Genomic DNA, 20,333 nt, shown 5'->3' with positions numbered 1-20,333 from the left:
GGAGTTGCAGCCCATGAACGCAGAAGAAGAAGTACTAGAAGAATGTCGTTCTTCCTCAGTGGTGCTCAAACCTACACCTCAGTGTTCTCAAACTCGTACAATTGGATAGCGAGGACTTGACAGTCAGAGTAGATGGGGAACTGAAATAGTGTTGCAGCAATTACATGAAAACGTTTCCTGAAGAAGAAAAAAAAGAATTTTTGTATGTATGTGTATTGTGTGTGCGTGTGTTTATGTAAGTTTGTGCCTGCCTGTGTGTGCGTATGTGTTAGGGTAGCTGTTAGATACACATGTATGTTAAAATGTATGTATGCAGTGTGTGTGTGTGTGTGTGTGTGTGTGTGTGTGTGTGCGTGTGTGTGTGTGTGTGTGTGTGTGTGTGTGTAGTCACATTTTGGTGTGTGTATGTAACATAGATATAATGTTTTATGTTAACAAAAGCATTTTTGTAAAGCACCTACAGCAGATTTCTGGATAGTGTGCTATGTAAGTATCCATTATTATTATTATTATGTATGTGCGTGTATAGATAGATAGACAGATAGATGCGTGATAGATGAATTTCTCTTGTTGAGATGATAAAGTATTCTCTGTGTGTGTGTGTGTGTGTGTGTGTGTGTGTGTGTGTGTGTGAGTGTGTGTGTGTGTGTGTGTGTGTGTGTGTGTGTGTGTGTGTGTTCCAAGCGTTTATTAGTAATTTCTAGGCAATGTCATGTTGCAGTGACAACAGCCGTCTCAGACTTGTTTTGACGAGGTCGATGCATTCTCATCCTCAGAGTAACTTTTTTTTTCTTTCTTTGATGTTGTTGTTGCCGTTGTCATCTTCGCAATCATCATACATATTCATCCACAAGATGTCCGCCACGTTTCTAAAATGAACTTGAGGGATTTGAATCAGTGAACTCTCTCTCTCTCTCTCCCCTGTGTGTGTGTGTGTGTGTGTGTGTGTGTGTGTGTGTGTGTGTGTGTGTGTGTGTGTGTGTGTGTGTGTGTGTGTGTGTGTGTGTCTGTCTGTCTGTCTGTCTGTCTTCAAACGCATACCATTTTCATAGCAAACAATACACAGTTGTATAACTGTGACTTTTCAGCATGCTTTTTTCATCCCCGCAGAATTAGTCGACGATTCATTTCAATGCGTCAATGACGGATCGATTCTAAATGTAAACCCCTGCGGATAAACATCTCGTTTCATCGTAATTCAATGAATTCTTGACGGGTGCAATAGCCGAATGGTTAAAGCGTTGGACTTTCAATCTGAGGGTCCTGGGTTCGAATCTCGGTGCACCTGGTGGGTAAAGGGTGGAGATTTTTCCGATCTCCCAGGTCAACATATGTGCAGACCTGCTAGTGCCTGAACCCCCTTCGTGTGCATGCGCACGCAGAAGATCAAATATGCATGTAATCCATGTCAGCGTTCGGTGGGTTATCAGTGGAAACAAGAATATACCCACCCGGCATGCACACCCCCGAAAACGGAGTATGGCTGCCTACATGGCGGGGTAAATAAAAAACAAACAAACGGTCATACACGTAAAATGTTACATGTCTGTCTGAGTGTGTATGTGTGTGCGTCTGAAATCTGATTGAATGACACAGGAAACGAATGATGAGCGCCCAGTGGCAGCCGTCAGTCGGCTCTACCCAGGTAGGCAGCCTGTGGTGCAAATGTCCCCGTGTATGTAAAGCGCTTACAGCTTGGTCTCTGACCGAGGATAGGCGCTATAGAAGTATCCACATCAATCAATCAAATTCTTAAATGTTTATCAACTATTGTCTTTGATCGTAAAAAAAACAAAAAACGATACAGATGTGGAGACTCAATCAAAAATGAACGCATGCCTTATTTCTCTCTGACTTCGGCTTCAAAAGGTAAGGCCATTAACTCTCTCCATACGAACGGCGAAAGAGACGACGTTAACAGCGTTTCACCCCAGTTACCATCATCAAAATATTGCAAGCGGAAGGCTCTTATACTGAAGAGGTGAATGTTGACAAAGAATACCACAATTCTGACGACGGAAGCTAAAGGTTGGGTCATTGAGACACCCACTGGACATCCGAGGGGTCTGTGTAGAGGAGAAGAGAGGACTGGCCGTACTGAGTGAGTTAAAAATATGTTTCCTCTCCTCCGGGTCTCTGTCTCACGTATATCTACGTGTGTTCAGCGCGGCAGAATGATCAGATTTAATTAACACGTTTTTTCTTATGCGGGAGAAAAGTTTGTAAAGAGAAGGATCAAGAACAGAGAGAGGTTTGTGTGTAAAACGACCCCGGGAAAGTTCTGATTATCCATGTTTTGATACTCTGAAAAGGGAGGTGTAAATTTGGGGGGGAATAATAATGATTGGGTTCTGGTGAGTCAATACTGGTTGACTGCCCATTCTCTCTCTCTCTCTCTCTCTCTCTCTCTCTCTCTCTCTCTCTCTCTCTCCAACAGTCTTTTTCCTTCTCTCTTTCCTTTCTCTCTCCACAACCCCCGTCTCTCCGGGTCTTAGTGTCTTTGTGTCTGTGTTATACGTTTCGCTATGTCAGCTAGGTCGGGTCACACTTATCCGGCTGCAGAAAGTGTGACGTCCCACTCTGTAGGCATAGCCCGGTTAAATCCTGGACCGAGGTCAGGGTTATTCAATGTATTGGCGTGATAGCAATATATGGTGTGTGTGTGTGTGTGTGTGTGTGTGTGTGTGTGTGTGTGTGTGTGTGTGTGTGCGATTCTGGATACGCAGCACTTCCCACAGGTGTTGCAAGGGAACACGTCTCCAGAAGCTGAGCCCTGCTTCCTTCGCTCACGCTTCTCCTTAATGGCCAGCGTTCTCTTGTTTTCAAACGTCTTAATGCCACTAGAGCACAGCATCCTCCAGCGAGAGCAGTCAAGGGCATCAGTTTCCCAGGACTCGGAAGCGATGTCTATCAGTGTCACAGGCTTTGAGGTATGTCTTCAAGGTGTCCGTCCTTGAAGAGCTTGCAGGGTCTTTCAAGTTCGCGGTGGCCTTCCTTCAGCTGGCCATACAGTAGCATCTTCGGGATCCTGCTGTCTGTCATGCGGACAACGTGTCCTGTCCAGCGTAGCTGGCACTGGATCACGGCAGGCTTTCGATGCTGGGCAGGCCGCTCCTCTCTAGGACCTGGAGGTTGGAGACCCTGTCTGGCCACTTTATGCCGAGGATCTTTCGAAGGCATCTCTGGTGAAACTGCTCAAGTTGTTGAATGTGACGGCGATACGTCGACGGTCCATGTTTCACAGCAGTACAACAAGGTGGTCAGCACAACAGCTATGTGGCACACTGCATTGGACCGACTTTCAATCTGAGGGCCGGTCACATTGGGAAGGGCTGTTAGGGGTAGTTAGAGGGGCGCAATAGCCGAGTGGTTAAAGCACTGCACTTTCAATCTGAGGGTCCCGGGTTGGAAATGAATCTCGGTAGCTGCGGTGCCAGGCCGCGGGTAAATCCGGGTTGGAGAGTTTTCCGGCGATCTCCCAGGTCAACACATGTGCCGGCAGACCTGCTTGTGCCTGAGCCCCCGGCCTTCGTGTGCCAGTGGCAGTATGGCTGCTTACATGGCTGGGTTAAAACGGTCATACATGTAAAAGCCCACTCAGTCGAGTGCATAGTACGAGTGAACGTGAGAGTTGCAGCCCGGCCACGTACGACTAGAAGAAGAAGAGAAGAAACCCTTCAGTGGACAAAGAAATCCTTCGCCGTTTACCGTCCTACCTCCATATCGTATTCTTTCGGTTTCACTATGGTTATATATATAACTGATAACATTTCCCAAGATCAATGAAAGTGATAGTTAATTTTATGTTTTTAAGAAAGTATTTCCGTAACAGTATCTTTAGTGAAAATACAGTCAATATAGCTGAATGATCTTTCGAAGACCAGCTTATATCCCTCTTCAGTGGTATCGTGTCTGTTTTCAACCCAATTTTATCGTCTGTTATGGATATGGCTATACAGCTTTCCACACAGGTTTAAAAGTGACTGAAATGCCTATATGTAATTGTGTACCTTGTGTAGCTGACTTGAACTGAAGTTCCTCTCTTGAGCAAGCTAGGGACGTATGATCGGCGACTCCGTCAGTCCAAGCTGTTGAAATGTAGAATATCATGATATGCTGTTGTCCCAGTGAACTTGAAAATGTGTACCGATTAATAAAAACAACAACAAACAAACAAAAAACTATAGACTGCACATCATTATTATGCTATCTACTAGTCAGTATATATATGCCAGTGTATAGATATATATGTATATAATATACACGACTTCGGACTATTTCTGGTTTCATAGGTAATAAATACGTTCAAAGATTAAAAAGAAGAAAAAAAGCAATGTATAATGCATACATTCTTCTTTTTATTTCATATTTCCAAATACATATTTGTTTTATTGTATGCCAGTTTTTAATTATGTTCCTTGTAAAATGCACACTGAAACAAATCGACTCTTACACTGCGGAGACACACTTGCCGACACATCTGACTCACACACACACACACACACACACACACACACACACACACACGTTTTCTCTCTTTGACTGGAAGTAAAAAGTTGCCAAAATCTCAACAACAATTAAGAAGTCCAGTAAGTTTTGCTCAGTGAAAGTTAAAACACACCACAGACTACACTTATATATATCCAAACAGATCAACAGATGAACACTATACGAGACGGCAGACAAACAGATAGATACATACACAGGCAGCCGGACAGACAGACAGACGTGTATACAGACTGATGGACGTGAGCTGTTCTATCTGTGTGACTCAAAGAGAGAGATGGGTTAGACTTTGAGCTAAGTTTCCTTTCAACTCTGTTCGCCGGAATCATAGTTTCAGCGAATAAAGTTTATTGGTTGAGCTTCGTATTGTTTCTGCACAATCACAATGTGTATCAAAGTATGTATCAAATTACGTTAGACTGGGTTTATTTAATGTATAAACACAAATAATCACCACTAAAATACAGCATCCCTCCAGTCCAAGTCAAAGTAGTGAAAAAATGGAACTGAAAAACAAAACAAAACAAAACAAAAAAAACAACGTCGGTTGTTGCCATCAGTCTGTTAAAAAAAAGAAAAAAGAATTGCAAAGAAATAACACATTCCAGTGATCGCAAGCCTTCAATCTGACTAATCCAATTTCACCATTTTCTTACCGTTTCTTTCTTGTCTAGTCTGAGCGAGAGAGAGAGAGAGAGAGAGAGAGAGAGAGAGAGAGAGATGAGGGGAAAATTGTAATAAACGGGAAGCAACTTTTTCTTTCCAGTACGAGTACGGACAGTCGTTTCCCTTGGGAAGCGGTGCGCCCCCAGATGGCGGAAGAAGCACATGCATTGACTCAGATGTGTTGGTACAGCACACGAAGTAGAGATTAAAACGTGTTCGGCTTATCTAAAATGGCCAGAGAAATGCTATCAAGCAGAACTTAACGGACCAACTGCCTCAGACCTACAAAAATCCAAAATCATGCAAGGTAAGAGAAAATGTTCTCCTTTGTTTCAGTTGCTACGATGTATGTTGAGACTTATCGAAAGACCGAAGAGTCGTCTGTGCGCATGTTGTGTTGTCTTGGGAAAGAGGGAAAGAGTTCCGCTGTTTCTTTTGTTCCGGGAAGTAGCGCTTGTCTAAGTAACTCCACTCCCCCCACCTTGTGTAGGAGAGGTGCCCGCTTGTCAGCTAATTAGCGCTGTAGCTTCGGAGTCTGGCGCTCAGCGGAGAACGGAAGACTGAGTCATGTTTAGGAAACGAAGATTCTCACGATTCTACGGCCAAAGCAAGGCGGTGAAATCTGGACAACCACACGCATGAATGAACCACAGTTAATTATTTATTTCCTTTTGTACGCTGTATATGTTTCGGTTGGTAACGTTCATTATTATTATTTTTCTTCCAGATCTTTAAGAATTTGACTGTTGTGGAGTGTGATTTAAATCCTGACTGTTCGATGTGAATAAGGTGTGATTCATTATGGGCTTATGACTGGAGTATTACTAATAATGTAATACATTAAGTTTAACACAAGTAAGTGAGATGCAACGTTTCTTTGACTATATGATTATTACTGTGAATTGAAGTGATTAGTATCAAAACATGTCACATGTCAGATAAATTTACTTCACTTTCATACACAGGTTTTCCCACTTGGTGTCTGCACCTCAGTCACAGAGTAAACTGTCATGATAAAATCAATATCTTTAACCCAGATACATATGTCTGACTGAGCATGTGTGTACACATGCATAAACTGATAGTGATAGTCATTATATTGGCAAGGTTTAACTAAAGTTTCATGTCGGTCATCAGTCATTGAAACATACACTGATACAGTTTTGAAATGACCCATCGATGACGCAGCAAGTCTGTCTGTCATCTGACTCGTTAATTTCCTAAAATGGTCATGCGAAAAGGGCTTTTTTACTTTTGGATGTATCCCTTATTCTCCAGCAAAACAATCATGATTACAGCTTCAAGCTGATGCTTAGACAATTTTTTTTTAATGATAATCATTAATTTTGTTGCCCTGCACTTGGACATCGAGCAGATGAACTATGAACATTGTGGAAAAAACCCCCAGAGAAACTTGTATTGAGCCAGGAAATGAAAAAAGTACAACAAAGGTATCATTTGGGTATTGTGAAGTGTGGCAGAATACAGTGCCAGTTTAGGTTTTTACTTTCCCACCGGTCTCCTAGATTGAGGATGGCTTTGATACATCTAGAAGATTTGGCCCATAGGCATTCATCATCACATGAAAGAGCATTCCGCTGAAAGGAGCTGCCCTGAGAAAAAAATGAATGGGTGTTCTGAACAGTTGAATCTCTTTCAAAGTTCCATGCTACTAGCGTCTGGAGAGTGAGTCTGAGAGATTTTTTACAGTGTTGTGGGCAACTTATGTGTTTACTTTGTTAATGTTATAGAAGAGTGGGACCGTTTTGAGTATACTCTAGATCACATCAAGATATATATATATTTATATATATAAAATATATATATATGCACAAGTGCCCTTTTACATGCATGACAATTTTTATTTAGTCATTTGAGCAGCCATACTTTGTTTTCAAGTATGTTCATGTTTCTATAAGTCTAACTTACACATACTGACACAAATATAATTATCTTTAGTATGCATTTAATCTTCTCCCTGTGATTACACAGGAACAGAATTAAACAGGTCAGCATTTATGTTGGTATGGTACTTTTTGTCATTTCACTTTCAGACTTGTTTTACAACTGGAAATTTATTTAGAGTATCACAAAGCAGAGGAACATATTTTCCCCAAACAAATGGTATTAGACTACCACAGGAGACAGTTACATTGTAGATTTGTTGTCTTTCAGCTGTGCTGCTTTGGTTTGGTTTTGTTGTATTGTATGGACCATAGTGTGAGAGGGGTGAACATTTGCTGTCCAGAGCAGTCACCATTAACCAGTGTTTCAGCATTGCAGAATAAAGTTTGATACTGTTGTATTTTCCAGAACTAGCACATAATCTTTCCATGCTGTGACACACACACACATACGCACACACACACACACACACACACACACAAAGTGACAAACATAATTTAACATTTTTTGCACATCCGTATGAGGATGGAAGAGGTTCAGGGTGAGAGTGACAGCATTTCTGGACACAACTTTCTGTGATCAAGGTGATTAAGCAAAAAATTTGGGATAGCCATTGAATTATTTGTTGGACTCATCAGTTTTACCCATATAAACCATTTCACATTCCAGTGAGTGTAATGGACAGAGTAGAAAACAAGTCAGCAGTTTTGGGGGTGTGGGGTGGCCTGATGGGGTCATCAAGGATGGGAATGGCGATGTTTTTCATGACCCATTAATTTGAATGACCCATTGTTTTTGTGGGGAACCGCTCAAATGGCCCACAGTGCCCTGAACCAAAGTTAAACTCTGAAATGGTATATATGTTGATGGCTGGTTCTTTGCTTGTGAAGATCAGTGGGAAGTTCCCGCCAGGGATGGGTGGCATGCCTTTTGATGGCTAATTAGTCCAGTCCGTGATCTGCAGAGTCTGTGGCATTGTGGGCAGGTGTAGATCTGGCCTGCGTTGCTGGGCTGCGGACCTGGGTCTTTCCTTCTCCTTCTTCTGGATGTTCAGTCGTCTGGTTTCCTCAAAGTGTTGGGTTCCCCTGAGCGTTGAAGATCTCCAGCTTCCTCTGTCAGATGCTGACTGCTCCCATGTCTTGGGGTTGATGTCTGCTTGGTACAGTTGCTTCTTCAGCTGGTCCTTGAATCTTTTCTGTGGTGCGCCTGTATTGCATTTGCCTTGGACCAACTCCCCATAGAATACTGCTTTCGGCATGCGAGTGTCAGGCATCCGGGTGATGTGTCCTGCCCAGCGAAGTTGTTTTAGCATGTGCATTGACTTGATGCTTTGCAGTTGAGCTCTTTCTGGGACTTCTATATTCGTTATGTAGTCCTTCCACTTGATGCCCATGATAGACCAAAGGCATCTCTGATGGAACTGCTCGAGCCGCTTTGTTTGTTTCCGGTACAGCACCCATGCCTCTGATCTAGCAGTGTTGACAGTACAGCAGCTCGGTAGACTTGCATCTTTGTGGAGAGTCGCAAGGAGTGGTTTTTCCATACTCTTTTCTGGAGGCGGCCAAATGCACTGCTTGCCTTTGAGAGGCGGTGTCCTGAACCAAACTTAAACTCTGAAATGATATATATATGTATATTTATGACTTATTGCAGAGAGACTGTAAAGTCTGAGCATAATTATATAATATACACACATACAGTCACGAATACTTCATGCAAACAGAGTGAAATAGTGCACTCAGTCATGGGAGTCTTATTTTTTGTGTTCTCCTTGTGTGTAGAGCAATGTTTCAGTAAGAGCATCAGAACACAGATATTACTCCGCAGAAAGCAAGGAAGTACATTTTCCAGAAAGCAAGGAACATAATAGTATAATCATATGATATTTAAATGAATGATGTTGTCTCTGTCTCTGTGAAGACAGTACAATCCTCTCTGCAGTGTATCTGCAGTGGTTAACTCATGCAGTACGGCCAGTCCTCTCTTCTCCTCTACACAGACCCCTCGGATGTCCAGTGGGTGTCTGAATGACCCCAACCTTTAGCTTCCGTCGTCAGAATTGTGGTATTTTTTGTCAACATTCACGTCTTCAGTATAAGAGCCTTCCGCTTGTAATATTTTGATGGTGGTAATTAGGGAGAAACGCTGTTAACGTCGTCTCTTTCGCCGTTCGTATGGAGAGAGTTAAAATACGGTAATAAAGAAGGAAAAGGTTTGAAAGAAAGAACCTGGCAGAGGGTCTTGACACTCCTACACTGATACGTTCACTACTCCTAGTCATACTCATGTGCGTGTTTGTAAGTTATCAAATGACCTACCTGTTTATTTGCTTATTTATCATCATTGTTGTCTTATTTATTTATTTATTATTATTATTATTTTATTATTATTATCATTACTACTACCTTTTTTTAAAATATTATAATAATTATTTATTTATTTATTTATTTATGTAAGCTTATCTATTATTTATTCACCTTTTTTTCTTTTTCTTTTTTTTTTCTCAAGGCCTGACTAAGCGCGTTGGGTTACGCTGCTGGTCAGGCATCTGCTTGGCAGATGTGGTGTAGCGTATATATGGATTTGTCCGAACGCAGTGACGCCTCCTTGAGCTGCTGAAACTGAAACTGAAACTGAAACTACCTGTTAGACAGACAATTCGGAGCTTTGCTGCCAGTTTCAAACAGGAAGAACATGATTGTTTTCTTTGCAGTGTTTTCAACTGTGTCTGTCTTTTTTCTTTCGTTTGGTATCCACCCCTGCTGTTTCCCTCCCTCTGTTTTGGTCTTTGATTGATTGATATGGATACTTGTATAGCACCTCTCCTTGGTGGGAGACCAAGCTCTAAGCGCTTTACAAACACGGGGTCATTTGCACAACAGGCTGCCTACCTGGGTAGAGTTGACTGATGGCTGCCACTGGGTGCTCATCATTCGTTTCCTGTGTCATTCAGTTCGATTTCAGGCACGCGCACATAGCAGACACACTCAGACAAACATGTAACATTTAACATTTTACATGAATGACCATTTTGTTTATTTACCCCACCATGTAGGCAGCCATAGGGGTGTGCATGCTGGGTATGTTCTTGGTTTCCATAACTCACCAAATGCTGACATGGATTACAAAATCCGTAACGTGCGTAGTTGAACTGCGTCCTTATACACACGATGGGGGTTCAGGCACTGGCAGGTCTGCACATATGTTGACCTTGGACTGGGAGATTGGAAAAATCTCTACCCTTTACCCACCAGGCACCACCAAGATTTGAACCCGAGACCCTCCGATTGAAAGTCCAATGCTGCCTGCCTCTCTGTCTCGGTCTCTCTTTCAGTTTCGGTCACTCAGAGTGTCGGTCTGTCTCTCTTTCTCCCCCTCTCTTTCCTTGGAAGTTGAACTTCCCGGTTCTCTCTCTCTCTGAGTCTCTCTCTCTTTCTCTGCAGTCTGCTTTGAGCTCTCTGTCTCTCTTGCAGTGTATGTCTCTCCTTCTGCCCCCCACTCCCCCCACCCCTCTCTCCAGTATTGTGGCATTCAGTTTAACGTTGTTGTTCTTTTCTTTTTGCATTCAGATTTCTTGCCCAGAGGGCTGAGTGTAAAAAAAAACAACCCAAGACATTGTGCTTATTCGTTTACCCTCTTTAAATAGAATTTTATTTCGTTTCTCTGTTTTTCTATGGCGTTTTTATTTGTCTGTTGAACTGTTCTTTTTCTCTGTTAGCTCCGCTTTTTCTTTCAGTGTTTATACTATTTTCTTTCTTTAGCTTTTTTCTCCATTCTCTTTCTGTCTTCAGAACCCGGCCTCCCCCCCCTTTTTTTTTTTTGTTAGTTAAGCTTTCGTTGTTGTACTTCTGTAATTTGTTCCATTACGTTTCTGGGCTGTTATTTTTTTTCTTCTCTTTCTTTTCTTAATTTCTTGTTGTGTGCGTGCTCCCTTTTATTCATTCTTTGTACTCGGTTCTTTCTAATTTATTTAGAACTCATTTTGGTGGTCTGTTTTCATTTCAGATTGTTCTCCCTCTCTCTTTCTGTCTCTCTCTGTCTGTCTCTCTCTGTGTGGAAGAAACAAAGTGTGGAACTTATATTTTAGAATGTGCCAAGTTCTACTTCTAGCAAAGGTTAGTTCATTGTCATTTAGAAAGACCTAGATTCTCAGCATCTGTACTAGTGTCAGAGGAAATATTTGAGCTGCACGTTCTTTATTTAGACCAGTGGCTGGGTGACTTCTGGTTTATTCATCCCACTGTTCTTTGTTGTTACTTTGTTTCTTTTCACCTTTTTTGGAGATCTAGCTATTTGGTTTTTATATTGGTGTGGGGTGGGGGAGGGGGAGAATGGGGGTGGGTGGGGGGGGGGGCAAAGCAAAAAGGAGCTGGGGACTATAAAGTATAATTTGATCATGCTTTCCAAGATGAGGTTCCTGATTGTATGATGTATGTGTGTGTGTCTGAGTTGTGTTGTGACTCTGTGTGTGTGTGTGCACGCGTGTGTGTGTGTGTGTGCATGCACGCATGCGCATACATGTGTGTGTGTGTGTGTGTGTTGTGTATGTGTGTGTGTATGTGAGTGCATGTATGCATGTGTGCGCTCATTTGTGAGTCTGTTGTGTGTGTGTGTGTGTGTGTGTGTGTGGTTGCTATCTTTTTGCGTTACAGTAACACCATAGCATTTTTATATGTTTATTGGTATCACTTTTTGCTGTTACTGTAAAGTGCCTTGAGCGTTGGAAGGTGTTATGTAAATTTCCGTTCTCCTCCTTATGATCACGACGCAGAAACTGTGTGGAGAGCCCCACTGTTCCATTGTTAGTACGTTACTGGAAGACATGTCTGCAGTGAGAGGTTCAGTTTCCTGTGATCCAGATTTCAGCTGTGTGCTTGTTTGGGGGGGGCCATTCCCTTTTGACAGTCTGGTCACGATACGGAGATCGTTTTACATGGAGGGGAGGGGCATCAAAGCGGAGGAATGTGATCGTGATTTAAGCAGACTTGTGCAGTTTGAGAAACAGGGCGTCACATTCCCACAGAGTACTGCATGATCTTTGTCATGTGGTTGGAATCTGATAGCTGGACGTTTAGCTTCAAAATAGGAAGTTGTCACTTCAAGTTTTAACTGTTCTGTGCCGACGTGTGTGTGTGTGTGACCATGAATGCACTTTAGCCAGTGCTTTGCGGGGTAACTGTGTTGAGCTCTTATACAGTGTTCGTCTTCACACACACACACACACACACACATTTAAAACTACACACACATATGCAGCATACGTACAATCTATGCTCAGAACCTAAAAAGGAATGATTTAACTTTAAGCAAAATTTATGTTATAAGTGCATTATTTAAAAGAATTTTGAATTTAGCTCTGTATTCTCATAGTCGAGTTGCCAACTAAAACAAGTTTCTGAAGCTTTAGGTTTTGGAGACAGGCAAGTCAGAAGGACACCAGGATTATGTTTCTAGTTTCTGTTGAGTTAGTACAGGGTAGCACTTACAGTTTGTATGATATTTTTTTTTCATGAAACTTAAACAAGAAGGAGAGAGAGAGAGAGTGAGTGAGAGAGATCCGAGGTAATGACTAATGCTTGAGAATAGAATTGTGTGGTCTCTCCATGCACAAGCGAGGTAGAAGCTCTGCAGACATGATCTTTCTCTTTTTTCCTCCTCCTTTTTTTCCTGTTATGGTGGGTTGTGGCTTCCACGTTCACTCTTAGATGATCAGTGGGTGGGCTTTGAAGTGTTTGTGGCTATTTTATCCTGCCATTTACTGATGTAGGCAGTCGTACTCTATTTTTATGGAATGTGCATAGTGGGTACGTTTGTGTTTCCATACCCCCACCAAAAACTGACATGGGTTTCAGGCACTAGCAGGTCTGTGATTTGTTGATCCGGGAGTTAGGTAAAATCTCTTTAGATCATCCTTAACTCTCTCCATACGAACGGCGAAAGAGACGACGTTAACAGCGTTTCACCCCAATTACCATAATCAAAATATTGCAAGCGGAAGGCTCTTATACTGAAGAGATGAATGTTGACAAAGAATACCACAATTCTGATGACGGAAGCTAAAGGTTGGGTCATTGAGACACCCACTGGACATCCGAGGGATCTGTGTAGAGGAGAAGAGAGGACTGGCCGTACTGAGCGAGTTAAACCGAGCAGCTGGGGAATCCGACCCAGGACCCTAGGAGTAAAGCAGTGAAAGTGAAGCGTTCTGGCCACTTGGCTGTCACATGCATTGACATTCTCTCTGTCTGTGCTGACAGTCAGCAAGCGCTCAGTTTGAAATCCTCCACTGATGGGGAAAAAAAAGAAAAGAAAAAAAAAGACGCAGAGAAAACTAACAACAGGGTTTAGAAGCGTTGGGAATGGCTGCAACAGCAGGAGCAGCTGTAAATTGCGGGGGTCGCGCTGAGTATTAGCTGTGATTGCTGTGGTGAAATCATGTGATGTGTGTCCGCCTACCGTGCCCTCTGCTCTGAAGCCGCTTCGTTCACACAGCCGGGCTTGGCATAAGCATGGTGATGTGCGTCTGAGCCCTCTCCCTGTGGTTCTGACAGCATTGAACAATACATCTTCTGGTATGAATGTTCATGACACAGGAATATTGATAGAAATGTTAACTCACTCAGTACGGCCAGTCCTCTCTTCTCCTCTACACAGACCCCTCGGATGTCTAGTGGGTGTCTGAATGACCCAACCTTTAGCTTCCGTCGTCAGAATTGTGGTATTCTTTGTCAACATTCACCTCTTCAGTATAAGAGCCTTCCACTTGCAATATTTTGATGGTGGTAATTGGGGTGAAACGCTGTTAATGTCTTCTCTTTCACCGTTCGTATGGAGAGAGTTAAGATACTGAGTAGCTCACAAAAAAAAAGCTATTTCCAAACCAGTGAAACATCACCCACCCCACTCCCACAGTTGTTATCTGGGAGTCTGAGGACTGAATTTGTTCACAGCTTTCACTTCTCTTGTCTGACGTTTTGTGACAGTTTGTACTGATAGTGATTGGGGTTCATCTGTGTGTTCAAAGAGACAAAACCCTGGAGGGGAAAAAAAAAAGTTTTTCTTGAATTAGTTGAAACTGCACTCTTCTCACGGTGAAACACTGAGCTCAACCTCCCTCTCTCTCTTTCTCTCCTCTCTCTCTCTCTCCCTCCCTCCCTCCCTCTGTCTAGCTCTAGCTCTCTCTATCTCTCTCTCTTTCTCTCATTCTCTAGCTCTCCTCTCTCCCTCTCTCTCTCCCTCTCTCTCTCTCCCCCTCTCTCTCTCTCCCCTCTCTCTAGCTATCTTCTCTCTCTCTCTCTCTCTCTAGCTCTCTGTCTCTCTCTCTTTCTCTGTCTGCCTCTAGAGCCCCCCATCTCTCTCTCTCTCCCCCTCTCTCTCTCTCTCCATTTCTCTCTCTGTGTCTGCCTCTAGAGCCCCCCATCTCTCTCTCTCTCCCCATCTCTCTCTCTCTCCATTTCTCTCTCTGTCTGCCTCTAGAGCCCCCCATCTCTCTCTCTCTCCCCATCTCTCTCTCTCTCTCCATTTCTCTCTCTGTCTGCCTCTAGAGCCCCCCATCTCTCTCTCTCTCCCCATCTCTCTCTCTCTCCATTTCTCTCTCTGTGTCTGCCTCTAGAGCCCCCCATCTCTCTCTCTCTCTGTGAACACTGAAAATGAATGAAATGTTTTTGTCAGTGTTCAGTGTGTTCTCTCTCTCTCTCTGTCTGTCTGCCTGTAGAGCCCCCATTTTGCATCTGCCTGCATGTTTGTCTTTTATGTCTCTGTCGGCCTGCTCTGTCTGCCTGTCACTAGTGTCTGTCAGTCCATCTCTCTCTCTCTCTGCCCCCAAGACATACATACATACATATATATATATATCCCTTCTTTCCTTCTCTCTCTGCCCCTAAGACACACACACACACACACACACACACACACACACACACACACACACACACACACACACACACACACACACACACATATATCCCTTCTTTCCTTCTCTCTCTGCCCCTAAGACATACACACACACACACACACACACACACACACACACACACATATATATATCCCTTCTTTCCTTCTCTCTCTGCACCTAAGACATATATATATATATATATCCTTTCTTTCCTTGTCTCTCTGCCCCTAAGACACACACACACACACACACACACACACACACACACACACACACACACACACATATATCCCTTCTTTCCTTCTTTCTCTGCCCCTAAGACATACACACATACACACACACACACACACACACACACATACACACACACACACACACACACACACACACACACACACACACACACACACACACACACACACACACATATATCCCTTCTTTCCTTCTCTCTCTCTGCCCCTAACACACACACACACACACACACACACACACACACACACACACACACACACACATATATCCCTTCTTTCCTTCTCTCTCTGCCCCTAAGACATACACACACACACACACACACACACACACACACACACACACACACACACACACACACACACACACACACACACACACAGACACACACACAGACACACACACACACACACACACACACACACAGACACACACACACACACACACACACACACACACACACACACACACATATCCCTTCTTTCCTTCTCTCTCTCTCTGCACTTCAAGCTCTCTCATCCTGCCACTCTTTCCCACCTTTCTCACTTTTCCTCTCTCTCTCTCCAGTGGCGGCCCCTCCACCCCTGGCACCCTCCCACCCCCCCCCCCCACCCCCACCCCACCCTCCTTGAAGCCCCTTTCCTGCTGTTGCTGTCTCTCCTGTTTATCTCCCATTTCAGCTGTTGGCTCCCTCCCCCCCACTACTTTAGTTTATTCCAGGTAGTATAGGTTGTTAACTTAGACAGCTTTTACTGGCTTTGTCTTGTCTGAGTTGCGGTCTCTCTGTGTGTGTGTGTGTGTGTGTGTCACTCTGTGTGTGTGTGTGTGTGTCACTCTGTGTGTGTGTGTGTGTGTGTGTGTCTCTCTCTCTCTCTCTGTCTCTCTCTGTATGTGTGTGTGTGTGTGTGTGTGTCTCTCTCTCTCTCTCTTTGTGTTCCTTGCTTTCTCACATATCTCTCCCCGTCTGTCGCTCTCTCTCACACCCTTCTTTCCCCCCATCCTCCACTCAAATGTTGAGAGAATTGTTTCACACTCTCACAAGTTAATCTAAATTTGATGCGCTTACTGAAGTTACTCTTGAGTAATCTTCTCGCTCTCACACACACATTTCTAGCTTTTGCACTGTATTAAAAAAAAAAAAAAAAGGAAAAAAAATAGACTCAAAGGGTTTGATTATATGGATACACCATCTTGATGCAGGCCCAGCTGTGCTGGGCAGGCCATGTAGTTCGCAAGCCAGACCACTGGCTCCCCAAGAAGCTGCTGTACGGTGAACTCCAACATGGCAAGCGCTCCCATGGAGGCCAAAAGAAGCGCTTCAAAGACACTCTGAAAGCTTCTCTGAAGGCCATCAACATCAGCCACAACACATGGGAGCTGAATGCAATGGACAGACCAAAGTGGCGTTCAGCTGCCCACGAAGGCGCCAAATCCTGTGAGGCCAACAGAATCGCTGCAGCAGAGCAACGCAGACAGGCCAGAAAAAGCAGTGCCAGCAAGTCCCTGACAGCCGCCACCATCCCCTATCCACACTGCGTCAGAACCTTCCAGGCGCGGATTGGCCTGACCAGTCATCTGCGCACCCACAGAGCCCAACCTACCCACCCCCAGGATGACTAGATGGCCCTCGTCGATCCCGACGGACGAACCACACATGTTTCAGTTTCAGTTTCAGTTTCAGTAGCTCAAGGAGGCGTCACTGCGTTCGGACAAAACCATATACGCTACACCACATCTGCCAAGCAGATGCCTGACCAGCAGCGTAACCCAACACGCTTAGTCAGGCCTTGAGAAAAAACAAACAAAAAAAACAAAAAAAACGGGGGAATAAATAATAGATAAGCTTGCATAAATAAATAAATAAATAAATAAATAATAATTATGATATAGAAAAAGGTAGTAGTAATAATATTAGTAATGCTAATAAAATGATAATAATAAAACATAAATAAATAAATAAATAAGACAACAATGGTGATAAATAAGTGAATAAATGTAAAATATGAAGACACACATTCACACATACACCCACACATGCATAACAGAAATGCACCAAACATGCAGTTTCACATATATGAAACACGTGTTTAAGAATGGTGATTAACCCTAGTGGATGTGAGTGGTTCTGATTGCGCAGGGTGCATTTCAAGTGAGCTTGCTTGCTTGCTGGAACAGATTGCGGCCCTTGGAATCTGAATGAAGAGAAAACAAACTGAACTTGAAGAGTAGTACTTGTATAATCTCTAGAAAGAGAGGTTTGTGTGTCAGTGTCACAGCATTCGGTGGGTGGTAATGAGAAAAAGATTGTGTGTGTGTGCGCATGCGCGCGCATTTGTGTGTGTGCGTGCGCGCGCATTTGTGTGTGTGTGTGTGTGTGTGTGTGTGATGAATACTGTTTACTGATGCATCTGAAGATTGTAAGGAAAGAAAAATAGTGGTAAGAAAAACGAGTTTTTAAAATACTGTTCAGTTTCAGTAGCAAAGCTTAGTCATACACACACACACGCTGTATGTCTTTCTCTTGCCAGGTATTCACATGCACATGCATGCACACACACTAGCACACACTCGTGCATGCAGGCACTCACATACATGTGTGCACACACACACACACACACGTACGCATGCACGCACGCACACACACACAGAGGGGCCAGATTTGGGAAGATTACACAGTGTCGACATTGAGATTTACCTCTGCTTGATCGGATTATCTGTGTCCCTACCAACTTACCCATTCATTGTAACCATATGGCCTTTATTTGGCTGTGGTATAAGTGTTCATTTGAATCATACTTCACAGAATATCTGTGCCTTTGCTAACATGCACACTTGTTCTCAGTAACCAGTTCTTTTATTTGGTTAAAGCGTTCGTTTGAATCATGGATTATCTGTGGCATTACTAACTGACCCACTCACTGTAACCCAGTGCCTGTATTTGGTTACAGTTTTCATTTGAATCCTAGATTATCTGTGTGGCATTACTAACTTATCCACTCACTGTAACACAGTGCTTTTATTTGGCAATAGATCAGTGTTAATTTTCAAGACTACATAATAGAATATCTCTGCCTTTACTAACTTATCCACACATTCTCAGTAACCAAGCGCTTTTATTTGGCTTAGCGTTCATTTGATTCATACTAAGTTACTTACCCACTCATTGTAACTGAGTGCTCTTACTTACCCACTCATTGTAACTCAGTGCTTTTATTTGGTCAGTGTTCATTTGATTCATACTTACTTCCTTCCCCACTCATTTGTAACTGGGCGCTGATACACGGCGAAACAAAAGCGTTTATTTGAATGAGGCATCAGAAGACGTTTGACAGCCAACACCGACGACGCTGAGACAGGGAGCGAGAGATCATGGGTGGTGGTGGTAGGACCATTGAAGAAGGGTGACAGAGAGGGTGAAGTGTGATTTCCTTCCTGAATCAGTCACTGGGCCAGCGTCTGAGGGGGCTGGCTAGTTCAGGAGGTGTTCCCACTGCGATACTGTCATGCTGTGCTTGGCTGTGGGGCTTGGAGTTTTACCGTACTGTTCCTGACAAATGCAAAGTGTTACTTACATACACATGTGGACACACACACACATACACATGCTCATGCACATACGCGTGCACACGTACAGAGACACATGCACATTTATATATATATACACACACGTGTGTACACACATGCACATTTATATATATACACACACATGTATACACACAGTCACACACATACACACACTAAGAGTACACAGCACTTGAACACACACACACACACACACACACACACACACACACACATGTAACAAAAGTTGAAATCTTGTGATGTCACTGATGTGTAACATTTGACACAGACCAGTGCCGTTAGCCTTTCATTGGTTGGCTGAACCAGTTGTTTTGTGTTTTCGCATGGGAAAACTAACATACGACATGGCTCATTGGCAGGTTTCATTTCCTCCATTTCTGCACTTCCCAACTCAGGAAGCTATATCACAAAAAAATAATATGCTGCACATTTCTTTGTCTTTATTTTTATACTAATTTTTTTATGTTACGGACAGGATTCAAGTATTGCAAATGTGGAGATGGATGTTTTTTTTTTTCCTTCTGATACACTCAGGAATAGGAACGAAGATCCATCTATACTTTTCTGAATGGAATTTGAAGGACACAACTCAGACCTTATTTTCGGGACTGTTGCTATGATTACTATGCATGGAATATGTTGGAAACTTCATATTTTGTGACCCAGGGTTAATAATAATAATAATGGATACTTAAATAGCACACTATCCAGAAATCTGCTCTAGGTGCTTAACAAAAACGCTTTGTTAACATATATACCAAAATATGACTACACACACACACACACACACACACACACACACACACACTGCATACATATATTTTAACAATACATGTGTATCTAACAGCTACCCTAACATATACGCACACATAGGCAGGCACAAACTTACATAAACGCACGCACACACAATACATATTCATATACATGCATGTAGTTATGTACACATACATATGTATACATACATAGTCAAGCACAGCTAATGCAAAGGAAGTGGACCTGCCACAATTTAACTTGCTGCTGAGGGAAAAGGTGAGTTTTGAGACGAGATTTAAAAGGGTTGAACAACTTTCGGACACACATTGTCCATCTGTCTACGGTTGGAACTTTCTTGAAGTGCTTGTTGTCAGGGTTTGAAAATTACATAAGAAAATGTGTTATTCTATAAAGGAAAAAAAGAAGAAGTTAATTTATCAAAATGTGTGAATGGCATAGATGCAAGAAACTGTTTGACTTCTGTTTTTAAGCTTGTGTGGAACAGGGAAATGGCGTCTTTCTCTTTTTCCTATCACCAGAAACACATCAGGTAAACATTGAACTTGGAAGAAATATTGAATATTCTGATTTTTAATTCACACTTTTACATATGTAGATAATAAAACATTTACAAAATTGACAGAAACTGGCAAGATTGATGGCACATGAATCAAGAGTGATCTGTGACCCAGTTCTGTGATCAGAGCTTCAGGTGTTTCTTTTTGGCCAGTGATGCGCTGTAGTGAGGCCCTCACCTCAGCATAGAGCCGGTCAGTGT

General features: G+C 42.9%; 1 protein-coding gene across 1 annotated transcript in view; it reads left to right on the top strand.

Annotated features, from left to right (window-relative positions):
- The first annotated feature begins 5,349 nt into the window (after nucleotides 1-5,349).
- Nucleotides 5,350-20,333, top strand: part of LOC143290134 (N-chimaerin-like) — a 56,108-nt gene continuing 41,124 nt past the window's right edge. The window contains exon 1 of the mRNA XM_076599426.1: nucleotides 5,350-5,479. Coding sequence (XP_076455541.1) covers nucleotides 5,473-5,479 — 7 coding nt within the window. The 5' untranslated portion in view covers nucleotides 5,350-5,472. The remainder of the gene's footprint in view (nucleotides 5,480-20,333) is intronic.

The sequence above is a fragment of the Babylonia areolata genome, chromosome 15 (genome assembly GCF_041734735.1).
Source record: "Babylonia areolata isolate BAREFJ2019XMU chromosome 15, ASM4173473v1, whole genome shotgun sequence".
In the NCBI taxonomy this organism is placed as follows: Eukaryota; Metazoa; Mollusca; class Gastropoda; order Neogastropoda; family Buccinidae; genus Babylonia; species Babylonia areolata.
Note: the sequence above shows the minus strand (reverse complement) of the source record. Positions and strands in the feature narration are given on the sequence as shown.